The sequence below is a fragment of the Alosa pseudoharengus genome, unplaced genomic scaffold (genome assembly GCF_046254945.1).
Source record: "Alosa pseudoharengus isolate Yale_2024_CS ecotype anadromous, Long Island Sound unplaced genomic scaffold, YU_APseudo_1.1 YU_APseudo_1.1_scf_14, whole genome shotgun sequence".
NCBI lineage: Eukaryota > Metazoa > Chordata > Actinopteri > Clupeiformes > Clupeidae > Alosa > Alosa pseudoharengus.
In genome coordinates this window covers 27,081,109-27,104,269 of record NW_027468609.1, presented here as the reverse complement: position 1 = coordinate 27,104,269, position 23,161 = coordinate 27,081,109, and the positions used below count along the sequence as shown (strand labels likewise).

Sequence of the window (23,161 nt, the reverse complement as noted above, 5' to 3'; positions counted from 1 at the left end):
CTTTTAGCACGGTGGTCATGGCCAAAGCCTTCTGGCTGCTCTCAGGGTAGAGGCTGTGGCTTTTGCAGTAACCTTACTCAACACCACACCAGACCAGACCAGGCTCACCTTTATTTAGTATGGCGATGTTTGTTTTCCAAGAAATCTTGCCCTCCACGATACCATGTCATTCTACAATTAAAGATTGATGGTTTAAGTTGAGTTGGACTTCATCTTGAAAGACTGTGAGAAGTTTATTTTCTTTTTTTGGTCTGGTAGTGGTGGAAGAAAAGCCATTACAGATGACTTAAAAATATGCTGTAATTCTGGACCCTTGTGCAGAGTTGCAGAAGAAGCCTTACAAGAGCAAAGTGTTTGCTGCTTATTCGCAGCAACATTGTCAAAGGTTAACCACAACTGTCTGCCAGAATTTCCAGAAACCTAAAATTTTTCTAAAGGGGCGGAACGAATGTCCTTCTTCGGTAGTAACCTGTTGAATCATTCACAGTTCTGGCCATGTGATCCCAACAACGTCCCCTTCTGAATCAGCAAAGGCAAGTGAATGTTTAACCTGCGTCGTGTGCGCGGGTCACGTTGATAAGATGTCAATGGACACACTCTCTCTCACTCTCTCCACGCTCCCTCGGGCACGACCAGTATTTGCTGTACAGGAAGTTATTTTGTTCTGGACCGAGGGTGTATTTCTGGAGCTCCTTTTCCTAGAAGAGACCAACCACATTCTTGAGGCATAAATTGTGAGGGCAATGGATACATAGGAGTGTTTGGAAGCCAGAAGAGAAAGGTAGGCTAGAGGAAAACCATTGGACTTTCCCATCTTAATGCTTGAGCAGTATTTCATAGGGTCATAGAAGGCATACCGTTTCAGGTCAAGGTCAGGATAAACTATGGGAAATTTGTACAACTTTAATTATGTCTGCATATGGAAGGGGTACAAGCCCAAAATCTACATGAGAGAGTTTGCTCATTGGTAAAAACCAAGAATTACCCAAATCTCCCAACGATTGACATGCTGTATGATACATTTTAATTCAATTCTGGTAGACCTACTGACAGACCCTACTGGTTTGTTTGGCAGTAGCTGTGAATGCCGTGAATGGTCACTCATTGATGAACATAAACAAAGTTTAATTCTAAAACTGACTTCAGGGAATAGCCTAATCATTTGTGGGTTTAGCATATCTAGGAATGTTGACCCAGTTTGACCTAGCCCTATCTAGAAGTCATTGGAAAATTTTCCCATTTAATTTGCATTCTTTGACTGTTGTTCACACATTCTTTTATTAGCAGAAAATAATTATTTACAGAAAACCCCTTTAGATGCCACTCGGACTCTGGGGATAGCCCCTGGGCACACCACAGCCATGTTCTCCATAAGTGAATTCTTGCATCGTCTGAGAAACAGGGCTTTGATTTAAGATCTCTCCTTCAACAGGGCTCTGACATTCAGTAGTGTAGCTGCCTTTGGCACCTGTTGTGTGATAGTGGAGTGAATGAATGAGTGGATGAGGGAGAGAGAGATCAAATCCCCCACCCCCATCCTAAAGCAGCAAGCCCTTGTTTTCCACTCCCCCCATCCTCTGTCCTTTTCCTCCTTCTCTCCTCTCTCTCTCCCTCTCCCTCTCTTCTCCTCTCCCTCTCTTCTCCTCTCCCTCTCTTCCCCTCTCCCTCTCTTCTCCTCTCCCTCTCTTCTCCTCTCCCTCTCTTCCCCTCTCCCTCTCTCTTCTCCTCTCCTCTGTGCCCTTTTGGAGGTTGTGCTCCACTTCCAGGCCCTCTCTGGCTACTGGGCCATTAATGGCCTGTCTGCTCGTCAGGCCACTCGCCTCAATCGGCCTGACATGCTGGAGGTGGAGGCAGGCGAAGGGGGAAGGGGTGGACGTGGAGGAGAGGGAGAGAGAAAGAGTGAGCCCTGGGTGTCCAGGACGATGGGGGTATAGTGGCTCTGGAGGGGGACTTATAGGGGAATGTATTCATTATAGATGCCCCCCCCCCCCAAAGCCCCTGTGTATAAACACTGTGGTCAATGCTTAAACCTATCCATCTACATCAATGTATAGATGGAAAGAGAGAGACCTATTTTAATTTCTCTTTCAAGATCCATGTATAGAACCTGGCCCATATCTCTCTGTTGATTCCCCTTGTTCAACAGATGTAAACTGTCAAAACCAGCTGACCATAGCTTTTTGTAGACCCCCCCCCCTTTGGTTCTAGTGCAGTTGTGTGAAGGATGGTTAAGAGGCTGTGTCCTCGCTGCTGTAAGCACACCGGTGTGCATAGGCCGGACCAGGGGGCACTAGGAGTGCAAGTCGTCCCCTGCTCTGTCTGCTGTCCTTGCTGAAAGCGGGTCGGTATGTGTGGGGATGCCTGGGATGTGTTGGTGGTTGGGAATCTGCTTGCAGTGTTCTCCTGGCTGAAAGTGGGTTAGTGTGCAAGTGGATTGTTTTTGGGTGTGTGTCTGTGTGTGTGTGTGCGGGGTGTGGACGTAGGGGGAGAATGTTATGATTGTTATGTGCAGGTTGCAGTGTCCTCCACACTGAATGTGGGCTGGTATGTGTGGAGTTGTTTCGGGGGGGTGTATGTGTTTGTGTGTGTGTGTGTGTGTGTGTGTGTGTGTGTGTGTGTGTTTGGGAGGGTGGTTGCTTGTGTGTTTGCAGAGTTGTGCTGCTGTGTGTGTGTTTGGGGGGATGCTTGTGTGTTTGTTTGGGTGTGTGTGTTAGGGAAGGCGGGCGAGGGGGGCGGGGGGGTTTGGGGGGGGGGTCTTCAGTCCTCCAGGGGGGGCAGTGCTGCTGTGAACAGCACTGAGTGGGAGGAATTTCCCTGCATTCCAGCCACATACCAGAGCCAAGCAGCAGTGGGCCCGAGTATGCGCCCTGCGCTGAGCACAAAGCTCCTAGACCCCGGCCCAGCACTCCCACTGGCCACCTGCCTTGGACACCACTGACCTGACCCTCCGCACAGTGCCAGAGTGATTTGTGTGTTGACATTCACCACACGGATGGTGTTTTTTCTTTTTTTTTAACTTTTCTTTTTTTAACAAGGACTGGGTCGTTGAAGCATAGCAGATCTCTGATCTTTGTGTCTGGACTTTTGTCCTCCATGTGTACAGCATGAAGAATTGTTCTATGAAGTGTGTTTGAAACAGCTACTTGAAAGCTACTTTGGCAGTAGCCGCAAACTAATTAATTCAGATATGACCGTATTCAGAAACCAGTTGTTAGAAATGTAGTGTAAGTTGGAGTCAACCAGTTATTCCTGGTTTTAAAGCCACAACACAAAAAAAGATGCATCTAGAGTGTATACAAAAGTGTATACAAATGCATTAAAATGTATACACAATGCATGTGCACAGTGTCTCCAAACATGTTTGTGTGGTTTGACTTGCAAATTGGTTTTCTCAGCCAGATTTGTCACGTGCAGCTTGAAAAGTTGTTCACAGCTGCAACTGAATTCCGCTCTGTCTCTGGCCCTGGCAGCACTGTGTGTGTGTGTGTGTGTGTGTGTGTGTGTGTGTGTGTGTGTGTGTGTGTGTGTGTGTGTGTGTGTGTGTGTGTGTGTGTGTGTGTGTGTGTGTGTGTGTGTGTGTGTGTGTGTGTGTGTGTGTGTGTGTGTGTGTGTGTGTGTGTGTGTGTGTGTGTGTGTGTGTGTGAGATGTGTATAATGCAGACCCTTGATCGCAGCCAGCTCTAAATTCAGGAATCATTTATTATAAGACGTTCGCCTCAGATTACCTCCCAAAATAAAAGTTATATTGGGGCTGTTACCCTTTCGTCGAAAGCCCATTTTTAGGTTCGGATCTGTCAGTAGTCGTCTGAAAGCGTGGCCTGCTTTGTGAGCGAAGTGGACACTGGATGTTAGAGAACTGTTTCCAAGTAAAACAAGTAGCCCCCCCCCCTCAAAAGAAACACATCAATCTTGTGAAACAGGATCAAAGTAATACAAAGACTTCAGTAAGGAAATATGTATGTGTATGTGTGCACACGAGTATTCATACGATACTTTTGTGGACAACTTATCATCGTAAGCAGCCATGAATATTTGTTTGGTGTGCAAAAAGCGTTCTTGCAACAGAAACTAAACAAACGTGCACGAGTTGGCCTTCCAGCTCTGAGCATTTCTTATTTATCATGTTCGACTTAGCGAAGCTCATGCTATCAACCTCTGAACATATTTGGTCACTCAGTTTGAGGCCCTTTGGCATTTGGTGCCTATCTGACGCCCAGTTCTTTGCTGTTTTGTGGCATTTAGCCTTATTATTTCAGTCCTTTGCTCAGAGGCAATGGTGAAGCCCTTTTACTTGCAAAGGGAATGAAACTGGGCCTCATGCAGTAGAGCACTATCAGTTCCCCCATGTCATGCATGTGTTTGCTATTTGAGGTGACATCACCCCCTGAACTCTGTGAATGTGTGGTCCCCCTCCCTCTACCAGTACCCCCAAGACACTTGGAACATCACGACAACAGTTTGCTCCAAGTTGTGTAATGTCCAAAAGGTTGACATCATGTATTATAACCCACGTCACACTGACTGTACGCGTGAGGGTCCACCCCTGTAATGATTTGAACCCCCCCATCCCCCCATGGTGCAGCTCATGTCAGTGCCGGTTAAGGGCTTATTCCATGAGGGAAGGTCGTATTTCAACCGCAGTACCCCGGCACACACCCATCCACTGACCCCACCGAAGAGACGAGGAATTGAATGGCCTTGACCGTTAGACCTGTTGACTTTACAGAATTTAGCCCGCCCATGTTAGTGAGGTTTTTAGTTGACGCTGGATTGATTCCAGTTGGAGCGTTGGAGTGGAAAAAGTGTCGGAGGGTCATTTTTGAGATCATTTAGGAGAATATGGATCATGTATTGGCAGATGAACCTAACTTTTTTTCTGATGTTTTTGGAAAATAGAGCCAACATGAACGTGGTGTGGACCATTAAAGTTTGCTTGTATTTAGCAAAGCTTTCAGTGTTTCCCACAGAATTTAATTCTATTTGTGGTGGTAGGTTTGCAGAATTAACTTGAATGCAAAAGTTTTTAACAAATTAGTGCAGCGGGGTTATGATGCTAACCAGATTTAAGCACAATTTAGCCAGTCATCTTCTATGCCTTCCAGGATTGTTAATGTTTTCTTTAAACGTGCATGTAGATTCGTTGAGAGACAGACACAAGAAGAGGCTGCGCAAAGGTGCACATAGCTTTACAATGTCAGAATTCCATCCAATTGAAATAGTAACATGGAAAATCATTGTGTGGTGGTCAATGTTGATCTTGTGGTGGGCCGCCACAAATAAGTCAATGTATGGGAAACACTTGGCTTTTATCCAAACATAATGATAATTACCCTGTTATTTCCCTTTAGACGACAATTTGTTGTCTTGTTGTTTATTGGTGTGACACCATCCCCCCCACCACCACCGCCACCACCACCCCCCATACACACACGCACTTCATAAAAGTGTTATTTTAAGTCAAAGCAGAGCCCCAAGCCCCCAACTGCTATGGTTAACAGTAGTGTACACACACCACACACACACACACACACACCACACACACTCACACACCTTTTTGTTATTTTCAGCTATCTCCCCCATAATTACAAGCGGAAGACGCAGCGTGCCCAAAAAAAAAGAAAGAGCACCTTCCTTTTGTTATTTCTGACCGCGTGTCTAAACTGTGTGATGCACACATGCTGCAGGATATGAGCCTGGCTGCGTTTCCCCTTTCGGAGTGCAACCGCTGCCTTGTTTGCGTGTCAAAGAGGAAGTCAGCACCGTGCACAAACAGGACCCACTCACAGCATTGCCAAAAACAGTGCCGCTGGTGGTTAAACCAGGGTGGCTTTTGGTGTGCTGGCAAGGCAAAGTGTTTCTGTGTTTATGCTGTAAACGTCGCTCGCTCTCTCTCTGTTTGAAAGAAAAGGTCTACAGAGTGACCCTTACATACAAGACTAGTGTTTCTCTGAGAGAAAGAAGGGCCTGTTTAAGAATGTAGAAACTCCCACTCGTCCGTGCTCACATGACACACACACACACACACACACACACAAAAACATGCAAACAAAACTCCTCATTTTGACTACAAGGGCTCATGGAGGAAAACACAAAGAGAGAGGTGTTCACCTGATGCTTCAAAGATCGGGATCAGCAAAGCATATTTCCATTTTCAATAAGACGCCGAGTCTTTGGTTTAGATGCAGTACCTCGCTCTGTCATTGCTGCTGGGCAACTTTCCTGCCACTTGTCTGTATGTTAAATAATGCTGCCTCAGACTTCTACAAATCATGTCAGCAGAACTAATCATTTGCATCCTTCATCACTTAAAGCCCATTTGCTAATTACTCCCAAATAAACAGTTAAAAGAACTGTTTGGTCTTTTCTCCAATTTATAGTAGTAGCGTCAATTCTGTTCAATGTCTTTCTGTCTTTCTGTTTATCACTTTCTGTTCAATAAGCCTAATGGTCTTTTGTCTTGTCACCATGTGCCAAGACAGCATAGGGAGACTTTTTTATCAAATAAAGCCAAGAGCATCCGATGGAAGTAAAACCATCAGTCAGGACCGGAGTCTGAGTCTGTGTCTGTGCACCACGGTGTGTTCCCAGCCGTCTCCTTTTTGGATGAATTGATGGGGGCTCTTTTCAGGCACTGTGCATCTGTATTGCATAACCCCATTAAATTTGGTTTCTGCTGTGTCAAGCGTTTCTTTTTCCAAGTCCACTGCAGAAATGTTGTCAAAGACTGCCTGTGTGCTTCTCAGAGAAAAGGGCCTGTGACTGCGGTTTTTCGGGATCTCAGCGGCTTCCTGGGGCAAGTCACCGGGGCCAGAAGTTTGCTGTTTGCTCAGAGAAAAAAATGCAATCTGAACACGTTCTCTGTTTTGGAAAGACCAGAGGCGGCTAGCCTAAATAAAGATCCAAGTTCACACAGATATGAAAGTTCAGTTTCGAGGTGCACCAGTACCACCAGTTTTTGAAATCTGATACCAATGTTGTTGTTTTTGTTCTACAGTATCATTTGCAACAGCAGCTTTAGAATGCCTGTGTAGTGTAAGTAGCCTCTAGATTTCATACATGTCCCATATTAGTATGTCATCAATATAAAGATTACCACAAATGTAATGATGCCTAAGAAGTAAAGTAAGTATTCCTTTTTCTGCAATTCCAAAGTTCCATAGCCAATATAAATATGATTGCCTCTCTTCCATAATATTTTGTAACCTATGAAGATATGAAGACAATAGAAAACATGCATTATACTGTTATACTCAGCCTGACTACTGAAAATCTGAAATGGGAAAGACCGAAGTGGTGCCATGTCTGATGAAATCGAACTTGGCCAAAGTGCACTGAATCCCGATAGCGTGTCTGTGCACGGCACATGGATTAACTGCTTCGGTGAAACCCAATTCGAGCCAGCGAGCCGATCCATAAACTCCATGTTGACATTGCGTGGCCACTTTTTTTTTTCTCTCTCTCCCTGGATGCCACCCTGAAGCAAGGAAGAATGAGGTGGTGGCAGAGCCAGCGCCAGTGCCAGGATATTATTACCAGTGACCCGGACATAAGCCAGTCCCCACCACGCCAGTGCTGCTGTCAGTCTGCATGCAAAGGCTTGGATCAGGGCATATCACTATATCTGCCCTTATTCCCTTTGACCAGTCAGTCACTAAGGATCTACTGTACTAAGGATCTGCATCGTATGAGGAGGAGCCTGTCAAATTCTTTGAACCCTGGGGTCCGCATTGTTCCTGGTGCCCAGTTGGCAGAACTATGCAACTTGCCGAAGCTGTGTGAAGGGATGCCTGAGTGTCTTACCCCAACCTCCAGACACGCAAGCCTCAGGCACGCCGTCAGAGAGGACTTAAACATGAGCTCTCCTCCCCCTCCATCTCCTCACATCTCCCTTCTTCTCTACAGTCAGTCAGATTCCACACTCCACACTGGTGCACACGAACGCTTTGGCATTTGGTGTTTTGGCATTCGCCTAAAACAAATGTCTCTTGTGTGTTGACTTTCTTTGAAATATTTGTTCCTAAATATGTATGCCATATTTTATATGGCTGGCTATTCCTCGGGCAGCGAAGACTTCTTGAGACTCTGAGATGATGCCCGTGAAAGTCCTTGTGACCCAGGGGGCACCTTCACTCTGTGCTGAGAACTTGGACTCCACTGTCCCCTCCAGCAGTGGTAGTGATTGTGTGAACCGGTAACCTGAGTTTTTTGGGAGCAACGTTGCCCATGAGAAAGGGTGTGCTCAGCATGCAGTGAGTGAGGTGTGTGTGTCTGTGTGTGTGTGTGTGTGTGTGTGTGTGTGTGTGTGTGTGTGTCTCTGTGTGTGTGTGTCTCTGTGTGTGTGTGTCTCTGTGTGTGTGTGTCTCTGTGTGTGTCTGTCTGTCTGTGTGTGTCTGTGTGTGTCTCTGTGTGTGTGTCTCTGTGTGTGTGTGTGTGTGTGTGTGTGTGTGTGTGTGTGTGTGAGGGAGAAGCACAGTCTCGGCTTACGTAGAGGCTTGAAATGGATTCTCAGCCGCTGGCCCTTCCACATCCCACCTGCGCGGCCCCACAATGTCCCTTTGTCTCTGGCCCCATGGCACTGTGGGATAGCTGTTATTCGAGAGGCAAGGGCCTGGCCGCCACCAACCTTTTCATTCATCGGAGAGATGCTGAAGTCCTGCTATCTGGTTTCATTGTTCCTGCCTCCGACCCCGGAGAGGTCTGCTCACCCCTATTTAGCAAGCGCAGAGCGCTCCACTTGTTTATGTCCCTTCCCTCTTAGTCAACTGCCCCTTCCCTGTTAGTCAACTGCCCCTTCCCTGTTAGTCAACTGCCCCTCAACTACCACGCATTTTCCAGGCCAGAAATAAAATCGAAATCCTCAGGGTTTATTATCTGGAGCCTTTTTAGGGGTGGGGGGTCTCTGTGTTTTGTCTGAGAGTTTTCCTTTGGTGCAACTTTGGAGCCTCTTACTTGCAAAGTAATGCCCTTGTTTGCAAGTGGAGCATGTTGTTGTTGTTCCTAAACTTTTGTGGAAAACGGCTGTTTTTCAGTTGGTGGTGTTCTGTTGACTGCGTGTCTGCAACCCCTCCAGCACTTTTCTGTCTTTGTGTGTGGAAATAATAAAACAATTTTGGAGTGTCTCTGCCCTGGCGTTGGTTGATAGCGTTTTGTGGTTGTGGCCTGTTTGGAAGGGTCCACTGAGAGTCCCTTGCAGATAATTCAAACCGATTAAGCAGACGTTGACTTGTCAAAACACTGGGCAAAGAAAAAAAAAAGTTTCTCACTTCCTGCTCTGAGCTATAATGGCAGCAGTCAGTCAGGAAAAAAACATCATCAGTGTGCTGCAGAGCTCAGGAAGTCTGTCTGTCTATCGCTCTGTCTGTCCTCTCACTCTTTCATTTTTCCTTTCTCTTTTCCTCACTTCTTTTTTTTTATTTTTTAATCGCTATTGAGCGCCTGACCAGACCTCAAAAAGAGGAGAAGCAGGGCTATTGATTGGGTTGTTAATGAAAAGGCCTGTGATGGAGGTGGTGGAGCCGGAGGGTAGGGGCTGGGGGGTGCTGGGTGCTGGCTTGCAGCTGCCCTCTCGCTGGCCCTGTGGCCCAGACCCCCCTGGACCACATGTGGGCAGAGCAGAGCGGACGAGCGAAGCCCCGGCCCAGGAGGGACCCGCTTGGCAGCCGCTCATCCTCTCATTAAAAACTAGCTCTCTCTCTCGGTCTCTCTATCGCTCTCTCTCTTTTTCTTGGGCACTCTATCGCTCACATCTCTTTCTCACTCTCTGTATCTCTCCTTTGCGTCTCTTCCCTTGCTTGCTCTAGAATTTTCTCTTAATCTCTTTCTCTCTCACACTATCTTTCTCATTCTCTCCATCTTTCCCTTGCTTGCTTTCACTTTTTCTCTTGATCTGTTCCTCTCTCACTCATGCTTACTCTTGTTGTCCTGCTGCAGTCATTTTCTGTACAGGCCTCTCTCCTGTTTTTTATTCCTTTTCTGTCTTTACCTGGTCTCTGACTTTGCTGTTAGTGGGAGATGAGAGGGCTAGATAGATGAGATTGGTTTAATGAGTGTTTAACCTGACATGTATTTGACTCTAAAATGCATAATACACTACCTGGTCTTTATTATGCATTTTGACAGAGTCAAAGGTTCAGTGGTTGTGTTTTGGGTAGAGTGTTTTTTTCTCTTGCCCGTTCTCTCTTTCTCCCTCACTCTCTCTCTTTCTCTCTCGCTGTCTTTCTTTTTAAAGACAGACTAAGTGTTTGGCCCTGAAAGGCCTTCATTCACTCAGTAGCGCGGGGAGGGCATTGAACAATGCTGTCAGACCTCATTTGTATGATGTACTGTAAATCTAACTGGCTCAGACGGCAGCGGCTCCTTATCATAACATCCTCTCGTATGAGGCCTGCTATTTACTCTGAAGCCCCCTGCCCCCCCCCCCCGCTCCCCACCTCCCCACTTCCCCTCCCTTGCCTCTGCCTCTCTCCCTCCCTCCATCCCTCTCTCTCCCCCCTTGTCCTCCTCCTGCTCGCCTGCCTTGAGTACAGACAGCGCCCTGGGTGTCTCGTTGGTTGTAAATTCCCTACAACTCTCCGGCTTCCGCAGAGACTAGACCATGAATGAGTCGAGAGTGGTGCCACTGTCCCCTGGTACATTATTTGTCTTGCCTTTGCTTTCAAACAATCTTCCATAGCTTTCTGTCTGTGCTGGCAGACTTTTGATGCACACTGTGTGGAGAACAGTTCAGGGATTATGATTAGAACCCTCATGAACTAGACTGCCCTGTCTACTAATAAGATTAGTTTTTAATCGGAGTAATTGGAGTAATTACATTTTTAACGCTTATTTTGAAGCCCTAAAGCTATTGTTGCACTGACGAAAAGGGGGAAAAAAAACTCCTTTCACACAAGATATAAAATCCGAGTAAAAATGTGTCATTTGGTATCAGTACTGCTTGGCTGACTGTTGCCCCGTGCTGTGTCTTCCCTTCCCCAGCAGCCGAGACATGGAGAACAAGGACACGCTCCGGGGCCTGCAGAAGATGGACAACCGGCCGGAGGAGAGCATGATCCGCGAGAAGCTCAAGGTCACCTGCATGCCCACCTGGAAGCACGAGTGGCTGGAGCGGAGGAGCCGTCGAGGCCCTGTGGTGAGACTGCAGCTGCACCCGCCCGACGCACTCATGAACCTCCAGCCATACGCTGCACTACATAAACACACACGCACAAGGTCACACACACACGATCACACTCCGACTTCCACACAGTCAGATGCACACTCAGACTCACACTAACTCTCAATCTCACACACTCACAGTCACACTGACACTGACACACTCTCTTTCTCTCACTCACACACATACCCACACACACTCATGCACATACGGACGAAGTAAATACACGTTTTTCATACATGTAAGCAGTGCAGACCTATACACATACATACATACATACATACATACATACATAAACATACTCACAGATGCATACACATAGTTGATCAGCCAAACAGGAGGGCATATTTCACTGAGGCATGCACTCCGCAAGCAGCAGGCAGACTTTGAGGATTATAGTTCCAAACACAAGTCTATTCTGTGGGGAAGTTCATGCTGTTAAAGATGCACTGGTCAGCACTTAGACACTGGGCTTATTGCCTAAACAACTCAACAGAAACAGCTTACTGGGGCAGTTCTTGGGGCAAATAAATGTGGTATTGATCATCATATTCATAAAACTCTCTCTGTCTCTCTCTCTCTCTGTCTCTCTCTTTCTCACACACATACACACACACACACACACACTACTCAGGGAAATAAATGTGGCATTCATCATCAGAGAACTCCCACAGACATAAACACGTGTACACACACACACACACACACGCACTTTTCTTCCTGTGATGTAGTCTTCTATTGTCCATCCTACCGCCCACTCCCCCCTAACGTATATCCTTTCCCCCCTTCCTGTCCTTGTTCCCTCCCCCTCACTGCCCCATCAGGTGGTCAAGCCCATCCCGCTGCGGCCCGATGGCAGCGAGGCCGGTCAGGCCGGCGCGGAGGGGCCCCAGGCCTCCGCAGGCTCCTCCCCACAGAGCAGGGGCCGCCGCAGCCCCTCCCCAGGGCCCTCCTCCTCCTCCTCGTCATCCTCCACCTCCACCTCGGCCAACGGCAAGCTCAGCGGAAAGCCTGATTCCCCCGGTGTGAGGAGGAAGAGGGCATCCCCAGTGCCGGTGAGTGCCGGTTGACCCCGAAATCTGGCCCTTGCAGAGTCACACACTCCCTCTGCCACTGCCACAGGGCCCAATAAGCCAATCCCCACAATACAAAGCTCCATAACCAAAAGATGTTGTCCAGCTTCATTCAGGAATGGACAGGCCTAAGCATATTACTAAGTTATATTACATAAGAGCTTTGAAACAGGTTCCTTGTTCCTAGATTATTTCCCTGAAAAGTGGCCTGCTTTCTCCAGGGGAGGATCTCCATTTATAATTCATTTATTCCATTGAAAGTAAAGCTGTAGCTTCAGGAGAGTTCTTTTCTCCTCTTTCTAAGAAACCACCATCCTCCTTAAATGCCTCTTCTCTGAACAGATTGAGGGTTTCGGCTTTTGAAAGCTTTCGCCTAATCGGAATATCGCTCTGTAATGGAGTGCCTGAAAAGCAATGTCCATTGAACTGAGAAGCCGGCCGTCTGTCGCGTCCGCTTGATGCAATCTTCACACCATGACTCGTTTTGTGTGTTTGTGTGTGTGTGTGTGTGTGTGTGTGTGTGCGTGCGCACGTACAGTTCCAGAGCGGGCGAGTCACACCACCTCGCAGGGCTCCCTCTCCAGATGGCTTCTCGCCTTACAGCCCAGAGGAGACCAGTCGCCGGGTCAACAAGGTCATGAGGGCCCGCCTCTACCTGCTGCAGCAAATAGGACCCAACTCCTTCCTGATTGGAGGAGACAGCCCTGACAACAAATACAGAGTGTTCATTGGTCCACAGGTAGGCCTGGCCCAATCGCCCGCAACTTTTATCTCAAGACAAACATGTTGTATGCTTATTTTTATTTATTAGTTATTAGTATTTATTTAGATGCCAGGCAATACTTGACCCAACTGTGCCTGTTAAATAAATATGAATGATTATATTATCCTTCTGTTCCATGAGGCTGGCTCTGAGAGAAATGGTGTACAGGCACTAGAGCAGAATGCCTGGGGGATTTGCCAGTCATAAAAAGTGTGTGTGTTTATGTGTGCATGCTTGTTTGTTTGTTTGTTTCCTTGTAGACTTGCAGCTGTGGCCGAGGTGCGTTCTGCATCCATGTCCTCTTCGTCATGCTCCGAGTGTTCCAGCTGGAGCCCTCCGACCCTCTGCTCTGGAGGAAGACCCTCAAAAACTTTGAGGTGAGAGAGAGAACGCAGCAAATCAAACTACCATTTTGGCTTCTATGTTCTTTGTGTTGAATTGAAGGATTTGAGATATTTCAAGGTGTAGTACGCTATTGTAATCTCAGACACTTTTTGTCAGATTCAGGGAATTGCTGCTCACAGTCCTCTAGCTGTGCATTTAGTGTTAAACCCTTAAAGGTGTACCATCACAGGAATGTTGGAAAATGAACGTTCTAAAGAATATCTGGGTTCATTGAAATCAACATAGAATTTTAGAACCTTGAATTGTTGCGGAACAGAATCTTATGTTAGAATCTTCAAAAACCCACACCTTTTAAGAATTCTGGTTCTTCTGGCGTTGGAAATGGTAATCAAACATAATGGCTCGGACTATGCCATACAATCCCAGTCAATCAACATGGTACTTAAACAGCATGGAAGAGAAGGGTATAATTTGATTGGCTGTTAAGTTCAAATATCAACATTTGGGGAAACCAAATCCAAATGGCAGACTGCATCTCTAAACAGGGGAATGCTTCTGAAGGCAGATGAGTGTATTATATTTCAACCAAGAGAATTTGTGGGTGTCTGCAAAATTATTTTTCAAAGAATATCATTTATGACTGGAACTGTTGTTAAAGTGTGTGTGTGTGTGTGTGTGTGTGTGTGTGTGTGTGTGTGTGTGTGTGTGTGTGTGTGTGGGGTCCTGTCTGGTGTGTGTCACCCAGGTGGAGAGTCTGTTCCAGAAGTACCACAACCGGCGCAGCTCCCGGATCAAGGCGCCCTCGCGCAACACCATCCAGAAGTTTGTGTCGCGCATGTCCAACTCGCACACCACCTGTCCTTCCAGCACCTCCGCCTCCAGCACGGAGAGCAGGTAGGACTCTCGCTCAGCCACCCACACCACAGCAGAGGGTCAACCAACAGGGGAGGTGTACGTGGGAGGAGCACAGTAGCACAGTAATGTTGGGTGTTTCTTTTAAAGAACACATACATCCACGTATGCCTATCCTCCTTTCAGTTTACTGCCTGGCCTCCATTTTGTGTGTGTGTGTTGTGTTTTTACACTAGAAAAGGTGTTTGTGTGTGATATGTTTGCTTGTTGTGTGTATCGGTAAATCTTTGAGGCCATTCCAGTAACTCTGTGTGTTCACACCATGCAAAAAAAAACTGTGTAGGCGGTGTTTTTACACTTCACTAAATAGATATGGCAAGACATAGAGATCACAAGACACTTCTTTCAGCCAGTGGTTGAAGTGAAATGTGTATGTTTCTGTCTTTGTGGGTACATTCCAGTAACTTAGTGTGTGTGTTTGTGTCTTCAGCATGAAAGATGAGGAGGAGCAGATGTGTCCGATCTGTCTGTTGGACATGTTGGACGAAGAGAGCCTGACTGTGTGTGAGGAGGGCTGCAGGAACAAGCTGCACCACCACTGCATGTCTATCTGTAAGTCCATAAGAAGGTGCCACACACACATGCACACACACATGCACACACACACACACATATGCACACACATACAGCGCTCATCACACTGTGGAGTCCACCATGCACATTGCACAACATAGCATACCGTTACAAATACCCTAGTGAAATACAATACAAACACAACTCAGTATTTACAATTAACACCATTTACCATTAGGGTCATTCCATGTCCAATCAGATAAGGTTATTGCTGCACCGTCTCAGATTTTGTTGAAACCTTGTATATATCAGGAATGGGTCCCAAAACCTAGGTCTGTAAAATATTTCTGTTCAAATCCTATGTCTTCATGTTATTTTCAGCCCTTGAGATTACTTAAGTTTTACAGCCCGAAAATCACATTTTCTGGTAAGCAATGTTTGGGCATTAATATAATGAAAAGTATTATTCATAGGCAGCCCGAACTATGTAGGGTGGAAGACACATGTTCTCAGTATGAACCACTGAACCATTAAAAGTTTGTAATATCTAACATCACCAGTTTTGCACTTCTTTCCATATCTAGGGCTTTATAGAAAACGAATGTGCATGCAGTACAAACTTTTAATGGTCCAATCATGAATCATCTTTGAGCAAAATCTGAGAATGCAGCAACTATTTTTCCTGGATTTTCTCTGGTTTAACACAGAATGACTTATTAGCTTGCTGGAAAACACAATCTATGTGTGTCTATCTATTTATTCACTAAAGAGTCATTAAAAGGTTTGATCTGGGCTTCTAAAACGATTCACATTTAGACTTAGTGATGAAGTGATATTGAGAGATAGAGAGAATGAGTGCTTGGGACAGAGAGGGAGAGAGGGAGAGAGGGAGAGAAAAGGGATAAAAAAGCAGAGCGTGTTGGACTCATCTGACATTTAGTGACTCCTGACAGTCACCCATGAGAGGTTTTCCAGCTCAGCGAGCCTAGCGACAGACCACACGCCATCGCACCCATCCTTGCACCATTCTCTCTCTCTCATCTCTCTCTCATCTCTCTCTCTGTCCTTCTCTCTGTCTGTCCCTCTCTGTCTCGCACCCATCCCTGAACCATGACATTACACTGCCCTTCTCCAACAAGCCTATAGCCTCGTGCAAAAGACACCCTGTCCTCCCGCACTCTCCCTCTCCATATCTATCTCTCTATCTCAACCCCCCCAAGCTCTCTCTCTCTCTCTCTCTCTCTCTCTCTCTCTCTCTCTCTCTCTCTCTCTCTCTCTCTCTCTCTCTCTCTCTCTCTCTCTCTCTCTCTCTCTCTCTCTCTCTCTCTCTCTCTCGATCTCAATCTCTCTATCTAACCCTCCAGTCTATCTTACCCTCCAGCCCCCCCTCTCCATCCCCATGTAATTGGGACAAGGGCTTCATCTGTGGCTCGATCCCAGCTGACGGCCAGTCAAAAGACATTTTTCTTTATTCATTGAAATGTGACTGGACGAAATGTGAGTCTTAAATATATATATATATATTTATATATTTATTTAGTTGCTTTTTTCCGATGATTGCAGGGGCAGAGGAATGCAGGCGAAACCACGAAACGCTGATCTGCCCTCTTTGTCGAGCCAAGTGGAAGTCCCATGATTTTTACAGGTAACTGAATCTGAATGCAAGTGTAATGCAAGGTTATTGCTTTCTAGAATGTTTTCTCTGTGTGCTTTTTTGGTCTGGCTCGCATCCTCAAGGACCGACAGGATATCACACATTATACACATCTGGGCCTCTGAGAAAATGAAACTGGGAAAGCTGTATGGTTCAATGCAGCCACTTGAATTATAACAGCTGCAAATCTGTGTGTACTTTCGAGTGTATGCATTACTTTCTTTACATTTGTAAGAAAGCTAGTGGCCTCAGTTATATAACTATTTTGGAGATATTTTATTTTAAAACTGTAAGCCACCAGGAAGTTGTTCTTCTAAGAAAGTCTTGTGGAAGCGGCCGGAATATTGTGCATTGTTGCGTTGATTAGGTGACGAGGTGCCGACGTCTGTCCTGTCCGCGTGTCAGGAAGCACCTGCTGCTGATGGTGGGTGGGTGGGCGTGTGTGTGTGTCGCTACCGGAACAGCTGCCGACGTCGTCGCAGTTAGAGCAGACAGATAAGACGGAGCACAAGAAAGCGGAAATTTCAGCGGAAGCCTTCATGGGGGCCGGTGGCATTATGCACAGTAGCAAAAGGCCACCGGAACTGGGTCTCCATTGGAATGGAAGTGGGAGAGAGAGAGAGAGAGAGAGAGAAAAACCACAAAGCCGTTGAAAACGCCAGCCAAATGTCTCGATGCCACCCCAGTACCACACTGTGAGTGATGCAGTGTGCCAAGTAACTTCTCGTCAAGCCTAATCCATCCCAACAACCAAGCCCCCCTCCCCGTAGCAGCCCAGGAATGTCGGTGTGAACTGGACCCAACTTAGACCTCTTGCCCTCCAAGCTTCTATTATGCGTTTTCTTTTCTCTCTCTTCATTTTGTTCATCAGTAGGGCATAGCTTTCCCTCCTGCAGATGGTGTTGTCTGCACTCAAGGATAAAGTCCAAGGTCTACTACCAGTGGGACCTAGTCACTGATTTACCAAAGCCAAGACAGATCCATGTGGGCGAATGTTTGACCAAGTTTGGTTTGATGTTTGAATAGTTTCCCCCTTTTTCTCTGCCCATCTAAGGAAGTATAAGTCAAGCATGGCTGTGTGTCTGTCCAGTCACCAATTAAAGAGTTATTTGCTGATTTCATAGTCTGAATGATTTATGACTTCAAAGCATGACCTATATAATAGATTTCAGATCCCCTAAGAAAGTAAAAACAGTAATGTTTCCTTTTAAATGAGGCATGCTATTTAAGTTGTCAAGACACAGGTTTGCACAGGGCCCGTGGTGTGGGCCACCAGGCAGTATTCTGGAATGTTTCTCGGCCATTGGATCCCTTCCCTTTCTGGTGGTTAGGTGAGCTAGACAGCCAGGCACCACCCGTGTTTTGTGTCTCTGCCCAGGTCTGAAATGATAGCAGCTACTTAGAGTCGAGGTGTTTTCCCCCTCTAGACATGAAAATGCCACTTTGGGGGATTCTGCATGCTTTCAAAAAAAGCATCCGTGAAACACTAGCCCGTTGTTTTTCCCCGGGAAACAACCATAATTATTGTAATTGTATGGAATAAATATGTTTTGTTTTCCTTCCTGAGTGTTGAAGTATGAACTTTGTCCTTTTGTTGCTTACTAACACATCCATAAAAGTACAGTGAAGGACGAGCTTAAGGCTTTCTTGATACATTTTACTACTTTGTCAACTATTTCAGACAAAGTTCTGGCCATTATATGGTGAAGGGGACTATCTACTTAACAAAGTGCTGGCCTTGTTTGGGTGAAGTGTATGTTAATGTGTAGAAAAAGTATGTTTTGCTCACATGTATAGCATAGCGGCTAATAGCCTACAGGGAGCATCGCTCTACTTCCAACAGATATCGTGACACAGTGGAATGGTATTATGTTAATGTCATTTAGCCACAAATGGGAGCGCTACATGACTGAACAAATCCAAGATCAAACCAAATAATCTGATACACTTGTTTTGAGTAAGGAGCAAGCTCTTATTAAATATACTTATATACTTACTTATAAGCTCGCTTTCCTCAAAACATCTGCCTTTTTTGGAGAGCCCAGATGGATGTAGTTTTTAAACAAATCCCCCATTTTAGTCTTTTTAGTGACAGAAAGTGTGATGGTTTCTTTTGACGGGTACAGATACCAAAATAAGTACAATTCAAGGGTCATGTTGTACTGCATGCAATGCCAACTGTACTTGACATTGCATGCAAAGGATATTGGCAAAGGTTTTTGTGTACCTGTAATACCCACAACTGTACCGTGTGCCATTTCTGCCATATTTTAGCTTCATTCTTCTACTTTGGTTGAGTGTTTGTGGATAACTTTTGCTTCCATTCATTAATGCCAAGTAAAAGGTTTTAGAAGTTGCAAAGAGCTCGAAGGAATGACCACTTAGTCTCAGCATACAATAGAGCTGTAACAGCAGAAATTCATAATAGCAGCGTTGTTTTTGTCACTGCACAGTTGGAGTTGAAATAGGAGTGTTTACTCTACTGACTGAAAACAAATAGAAACAAACCTGCCCCCTTTCTTCCCACAGCCATGACCCATCCTCCTCCGTGGAGGGCTGCTCCAGCCGCACCCAAAGCCAGGCCTCCTCGGCGGCCCACGGCGAGAGCCCGCGCCTGGGCCAGCCGGAGGGCGACTTCACCCTGCCCCAGTACGGCGTGCAACAGATCCCACAGACCTACAAAGAGCTGGCCGAGCCCTGGATCAAGGTGAGCTGCTGCAGAGGACGGACATTTTGGGAAAGGGCCGAGAGTGGAATGGAAAGGGCAGCGATGCTCTTCATAAAGCATCAATACAGTTCTGCTTGTTTCATTTGAAGTCAGTTGAAGCAGTAGAAGTCACACTTAACATAAGGAGTTTTTTTTTTCAGTCTATTCTTTTTGTCTTTTTCTCTCTATCCTTCTGTTCTTTCTCTCTTTCTTCCTCTCTCTCCATCTCTCCTTCCTCTTCCTCACCCTAGGTCTTTGGCATAGAGCTGGTGGGCTGCCTCTTCTCACGGAACTGGAACATCCGGGAGATGGCGCTGCGGCGGCTGTCGCACGACGTGAGCGGCGCTCTACTGCTGGCCAATGGGGAGCGCTCGCTGGGCGGAGGGGCCAGCGGAGGAGGAGGAGGAGGAGGAGGAGGTGGGGGTGGAGGTGGCGGCGGAGCAGGAGGAGGGACAGGAAGTTGCGGGGAGGTGTCCGGCGAGGTGGTGGTGGAGTCCTGCTGCAGCGTCCTCTCCATGGTGTGCGCTGACCCCGTCTATAAGGTCTACGTGGCCGCTCTGGTAAGATCACACACACACACACACACACACACACACACACACACACACACACACACACACACACACACACACCGGCCTTTGAGTTACATTCACTTTCTTTAATCAGTTTAATTACTGTGTGTGGGGTGGGGTTCTGTGGGCTTGCTGTCTTTGGTCTTGAGATTAAGAGGCCACAGAATCAATTCTATTCAAAGCAGACAGTCATCTCTGAGAGAGCAAAGAAGGGCCACCTTACAAATGGAACACAACTTCACCCACAACATTAAATCACAGAGTGGCGTGTGGTGCAGCCATTCCTGTATCCCATTTGGGAATGCTGCCTTGGAGATGTAAGGAAGGTTATGAGTGTAAACACACACACACACACATAATACATTTTCCACCCATGACATTCAAGTTATTTTGTTTACCTTATGGATGTCATGTCTAAGTTGGTCATAAAAATAGGCGAGTTAAAGAATAACAAAACTTGAATAAATAGCCCTTTGAGCCTGTAGCGTGTATATCAATTCCTTCAATGGGCACTATAATTTAGCAACCCATTTCCTGGTATTATTAAGACTTCAGTACTATATGATAAAAGATCATACGGGTTTGACATGTATTGGCCCTCTAGAGGTTTATTAACCTTTTGAATGAATCTTTCATTGTTCTGTAGTTCGTCCAAATCTCACTTAGGAGGTCTCCCACACAAAACAAACCCCCCGTCTCCACAAACACACACACAGACTGTTTATTAGTCATCAGCTCCAGGGGATCTGAGCGCACAGAGCAGGGAGAGCATCTCGAGTGCAACGTCCAGATTGTGCACTTTCTCTTGTCTGCCCAGTTGCTAATCTGCCCGGTGCTAAAGTTCAGCCTCATAACACACTTTCCCGCTGTCAGTCTGCCTGCCCCTCTTAAACGTCCAGTTCGGCCGGGACGTTGAAAAAGCGACAGCGGGGATCTACAACTGCTGAAAGAAAGGTTTCTTTTTTGGTCCTCTTGCCTTTCCCCTGTCTCTCTCTCTCTCTGTCTCTTTCTCTCTTCTCCTAACCTATTTAATCTCTTCATAAAGAACAATAGCTCTTGAGGGTTTCTCTCTCTATCTCTCTCTCTCTCGCTCACTCTCTTTTTCATAATGTCGAGCTTTGGGAGTTGACATTTCCCCCGGGCACTTTTCTTCAGAGAGTAGCATTTATGAAAACAACAAAGTTCTGTCCTCTAGCTTGGGGCTGGGACACTGGTGGTGTGTGTGTGTCTGTGTCTGTGTGTGTGTGTGTGTGTGTGTGTGTGTGTGTGTGTGGGGGGGGTGGCTTGGGGGGGGGGGGGGGGGGGGGGTTCATTGGACTCTAGCATATTTCGTGTGGATGGATCGCAGTGCTTCTATATTCTTGGGCGACAAAGGAAGAAGGGAGTGGCCCTGTGCTAAAAATACCTTGCGTGTCCGCATCTCAAGGGAAGGGTCAGAGATTGAGCCGAAAGGATACTTTGAAGAGAACTTTTTTTTTCCCTCCTCCTTTTCTGGTCGTAAGGGCTTCTTTTGTCCAGGGCCGCAGAGGCCTGGACAAAAGCATGCAGCCCACTTAACATGTGCAGTATCTACAAGGGGGAATTATATGGGCTTTTTAAAAGGCAATGTGGGGAGTATTTTGTGACTTTCAAAACAAAATATGTCTATGAAAATGTCTTTTGGAACACCGTATGCATGCATGTTGTTGGTACATACTGTATCTATCTTTGGGTGTGCGTTTCAGTGTTGCTTTGAGGTGTGTGTGTGTGTGTGTGTGTGTGTGTGTGTGTGTGTGTGAGCGAAGAGGGGGAGGTACAGTAGAGTGCTGAAGGAGTAGACTGTTAGCTGGGTCTGTCTGCACTGGGCAGAGGGCCAGTGCGATCCTCCATCACTCATCACTCCCCACAGCTACACTTGGAGTCAGGGTCAGTGTGAACCAAGATCCCCTCGTTTTCTCCCTGTTTCTCCCTCTTTTCAAGGACACTGAGTCATTAATTGCTCTGCTCGTTTTTAGTTAAAGTAATGCTGGAAAGATTGAATCATGAACCCCCAAATGTTCCATCTAAATCATTTTTTGTCCTAAAACTGACAGTGACTGATAATTTGCTGTCAATTTTGGGGATAACACCTTTCTTCTGAACAGTTATTTTTGTGTGTTGACGTGTCTGTTGACAAAACATTGCATAGACTCGTTATCATCCGTTATTTCTGCATGTGTTCAAAACAAACTTTTAAAGGAGCCATACTATACACTTTGTTTAATAACAGTTCCTGAGATGCTTTCGTAAGGTCTGCAAGTTTTTGTCATGATGCTCTAGTATGCTAATTCATTTTATAGGAAAAATTTGGCTGATTTTGCTGTAGATTTTATTCTGATATGGAATTTTACATGCCGTATAGCCTAGGCTTCACTCTGGCCAACATCGTTAGGTATGTTCCAGGTGAACTGCTAGATTGCTAACAGGGGAGGGAACATAATACATAAGAACAGTTCTGATGTAGAAACAATATGCTTTTCTGTCTGTCTGTGCACTGTGACCCTTTTCTGTCTATGGCCATTACAGCCAGGAAAGGGGACAGTCCAATTTGAAAAAAAGCCCACTACGCCCCCTAGTCACATCAGCATATCTTGTTGTAAAGCCAAAAGAAAACAATAGTTTCCTGCGGCATGACCCCTTTAATCTATAATCCTGTAGTCACAATCTATCTTAAAATCTGTTCGCTTCATCTCCATCTTAACAGAACCAAGGCTCTTTTTTAAGCCAGTTTCAATGTGTGACTCCCCTCAGGCGAGTGCATTGGTGGTCAGCTGGCCTTGGGGTCATTCCCAGGCGACCACGTAGAATATCAGGGTCGTAACACTCCGGGGTCAAAAGTGCATCCCTTCCTCTTTCACACCACCACGGGAGTCGTGTTACAACCATGCGGCGGCTCCGACATTGCCCATTTACTAGCAGTCGCAAATAGACTCCTCTGTGTCTGCAGAGTTTTGCTTATAAGGGGCTTTTTTATTATTGTCATGAACCCAGACACTTGAGGACTGAGGCTGTTTCAGACAGCCCAGACATTTAGCCATTCTTGCCTCAGGTGTTTCTTATTTCCAGTATGTCTACCCCCCAATGATTCACTCACATGGGCCTTCTTTCTCCTGAGTTTCCCCTGAGGTGTGTGTGTGTGGAAGGGGGGGGGGGGCATATGTATGTGTGTGTCTCTGGTAATGCCTGCCTAAGAGATGAGTGAGCGAGCTAGAAGGTAAGCGAGTCACTGACTGAAACCTAAACTATGAAATCTGTGAGTAAACATGCTTGTTTTTGGCGTTTTGTCTGCAGAAAACCCTGCGGGCCATGCTGGTGTACACCCCCTGCCACTCACTGGCCGAGCGCAGCCGACTGCAGCAGCTCCTCAGGCCCGTGGTGGAGACCATCCTGGTCAAGTGTGCCGACGCCAACAGGTACCTTCACCGAGTTAGAACCCAAATGCCTTTCAGTAA

General features: G+C 46.3%; 1 protein-coding gene across 2 annotated transcripts in view; it reads left to right on the top strand.

Moving 5' to 3' along the window:
* Positions 1-23,161, top strand: part of map3k1 (mitogen-activated protein kinase kinase kinase 1, E3 ubiquitin protein ligase) — a 46,602-nt gene that overhangs the window by 11,147 nt on the left and 12,294 nt on the right. For both annotated transcript variants that reach the window (XM_076284446.1, XM_076284445.1), the window contains exons 2-11: positions 10,975-11,128; positions 11,977-12,207; positions 12,764-12,964; positions 13,249-13,365; positions 14,079-14,227; positions 14,676-14,797; positions 16,322-16,403; positions 18,942-19,119; positions 19,371-19,679; positions 23,001-23,122. In XM_076284446.1, the coding sequence (XP_076140561.1) occupies positions 10,975-11,128; positions 11,977-12,207; positions 12,764-12,964; positions 13,249-13,365; positions 14,079-14,227; positions 14,676-14,797; positions 16,322-16,403; positions 18,942-19,119; positions 19,371-19,679; positions 23,001-23,122 (1,665 nt within the window). The remainder of the gene's footprint in view (positions 1-10,974; positions 11,129-11,976; positions 12,208-12,763; positions 12,965-13,248; positions 13,366-14,078; positions 14,228-14,675; positions 14,798-16,321; positions 16,404-18,941; positions 19,120-19,370; positions 19,680-23,000; positions 23,123-23,161) is intronic.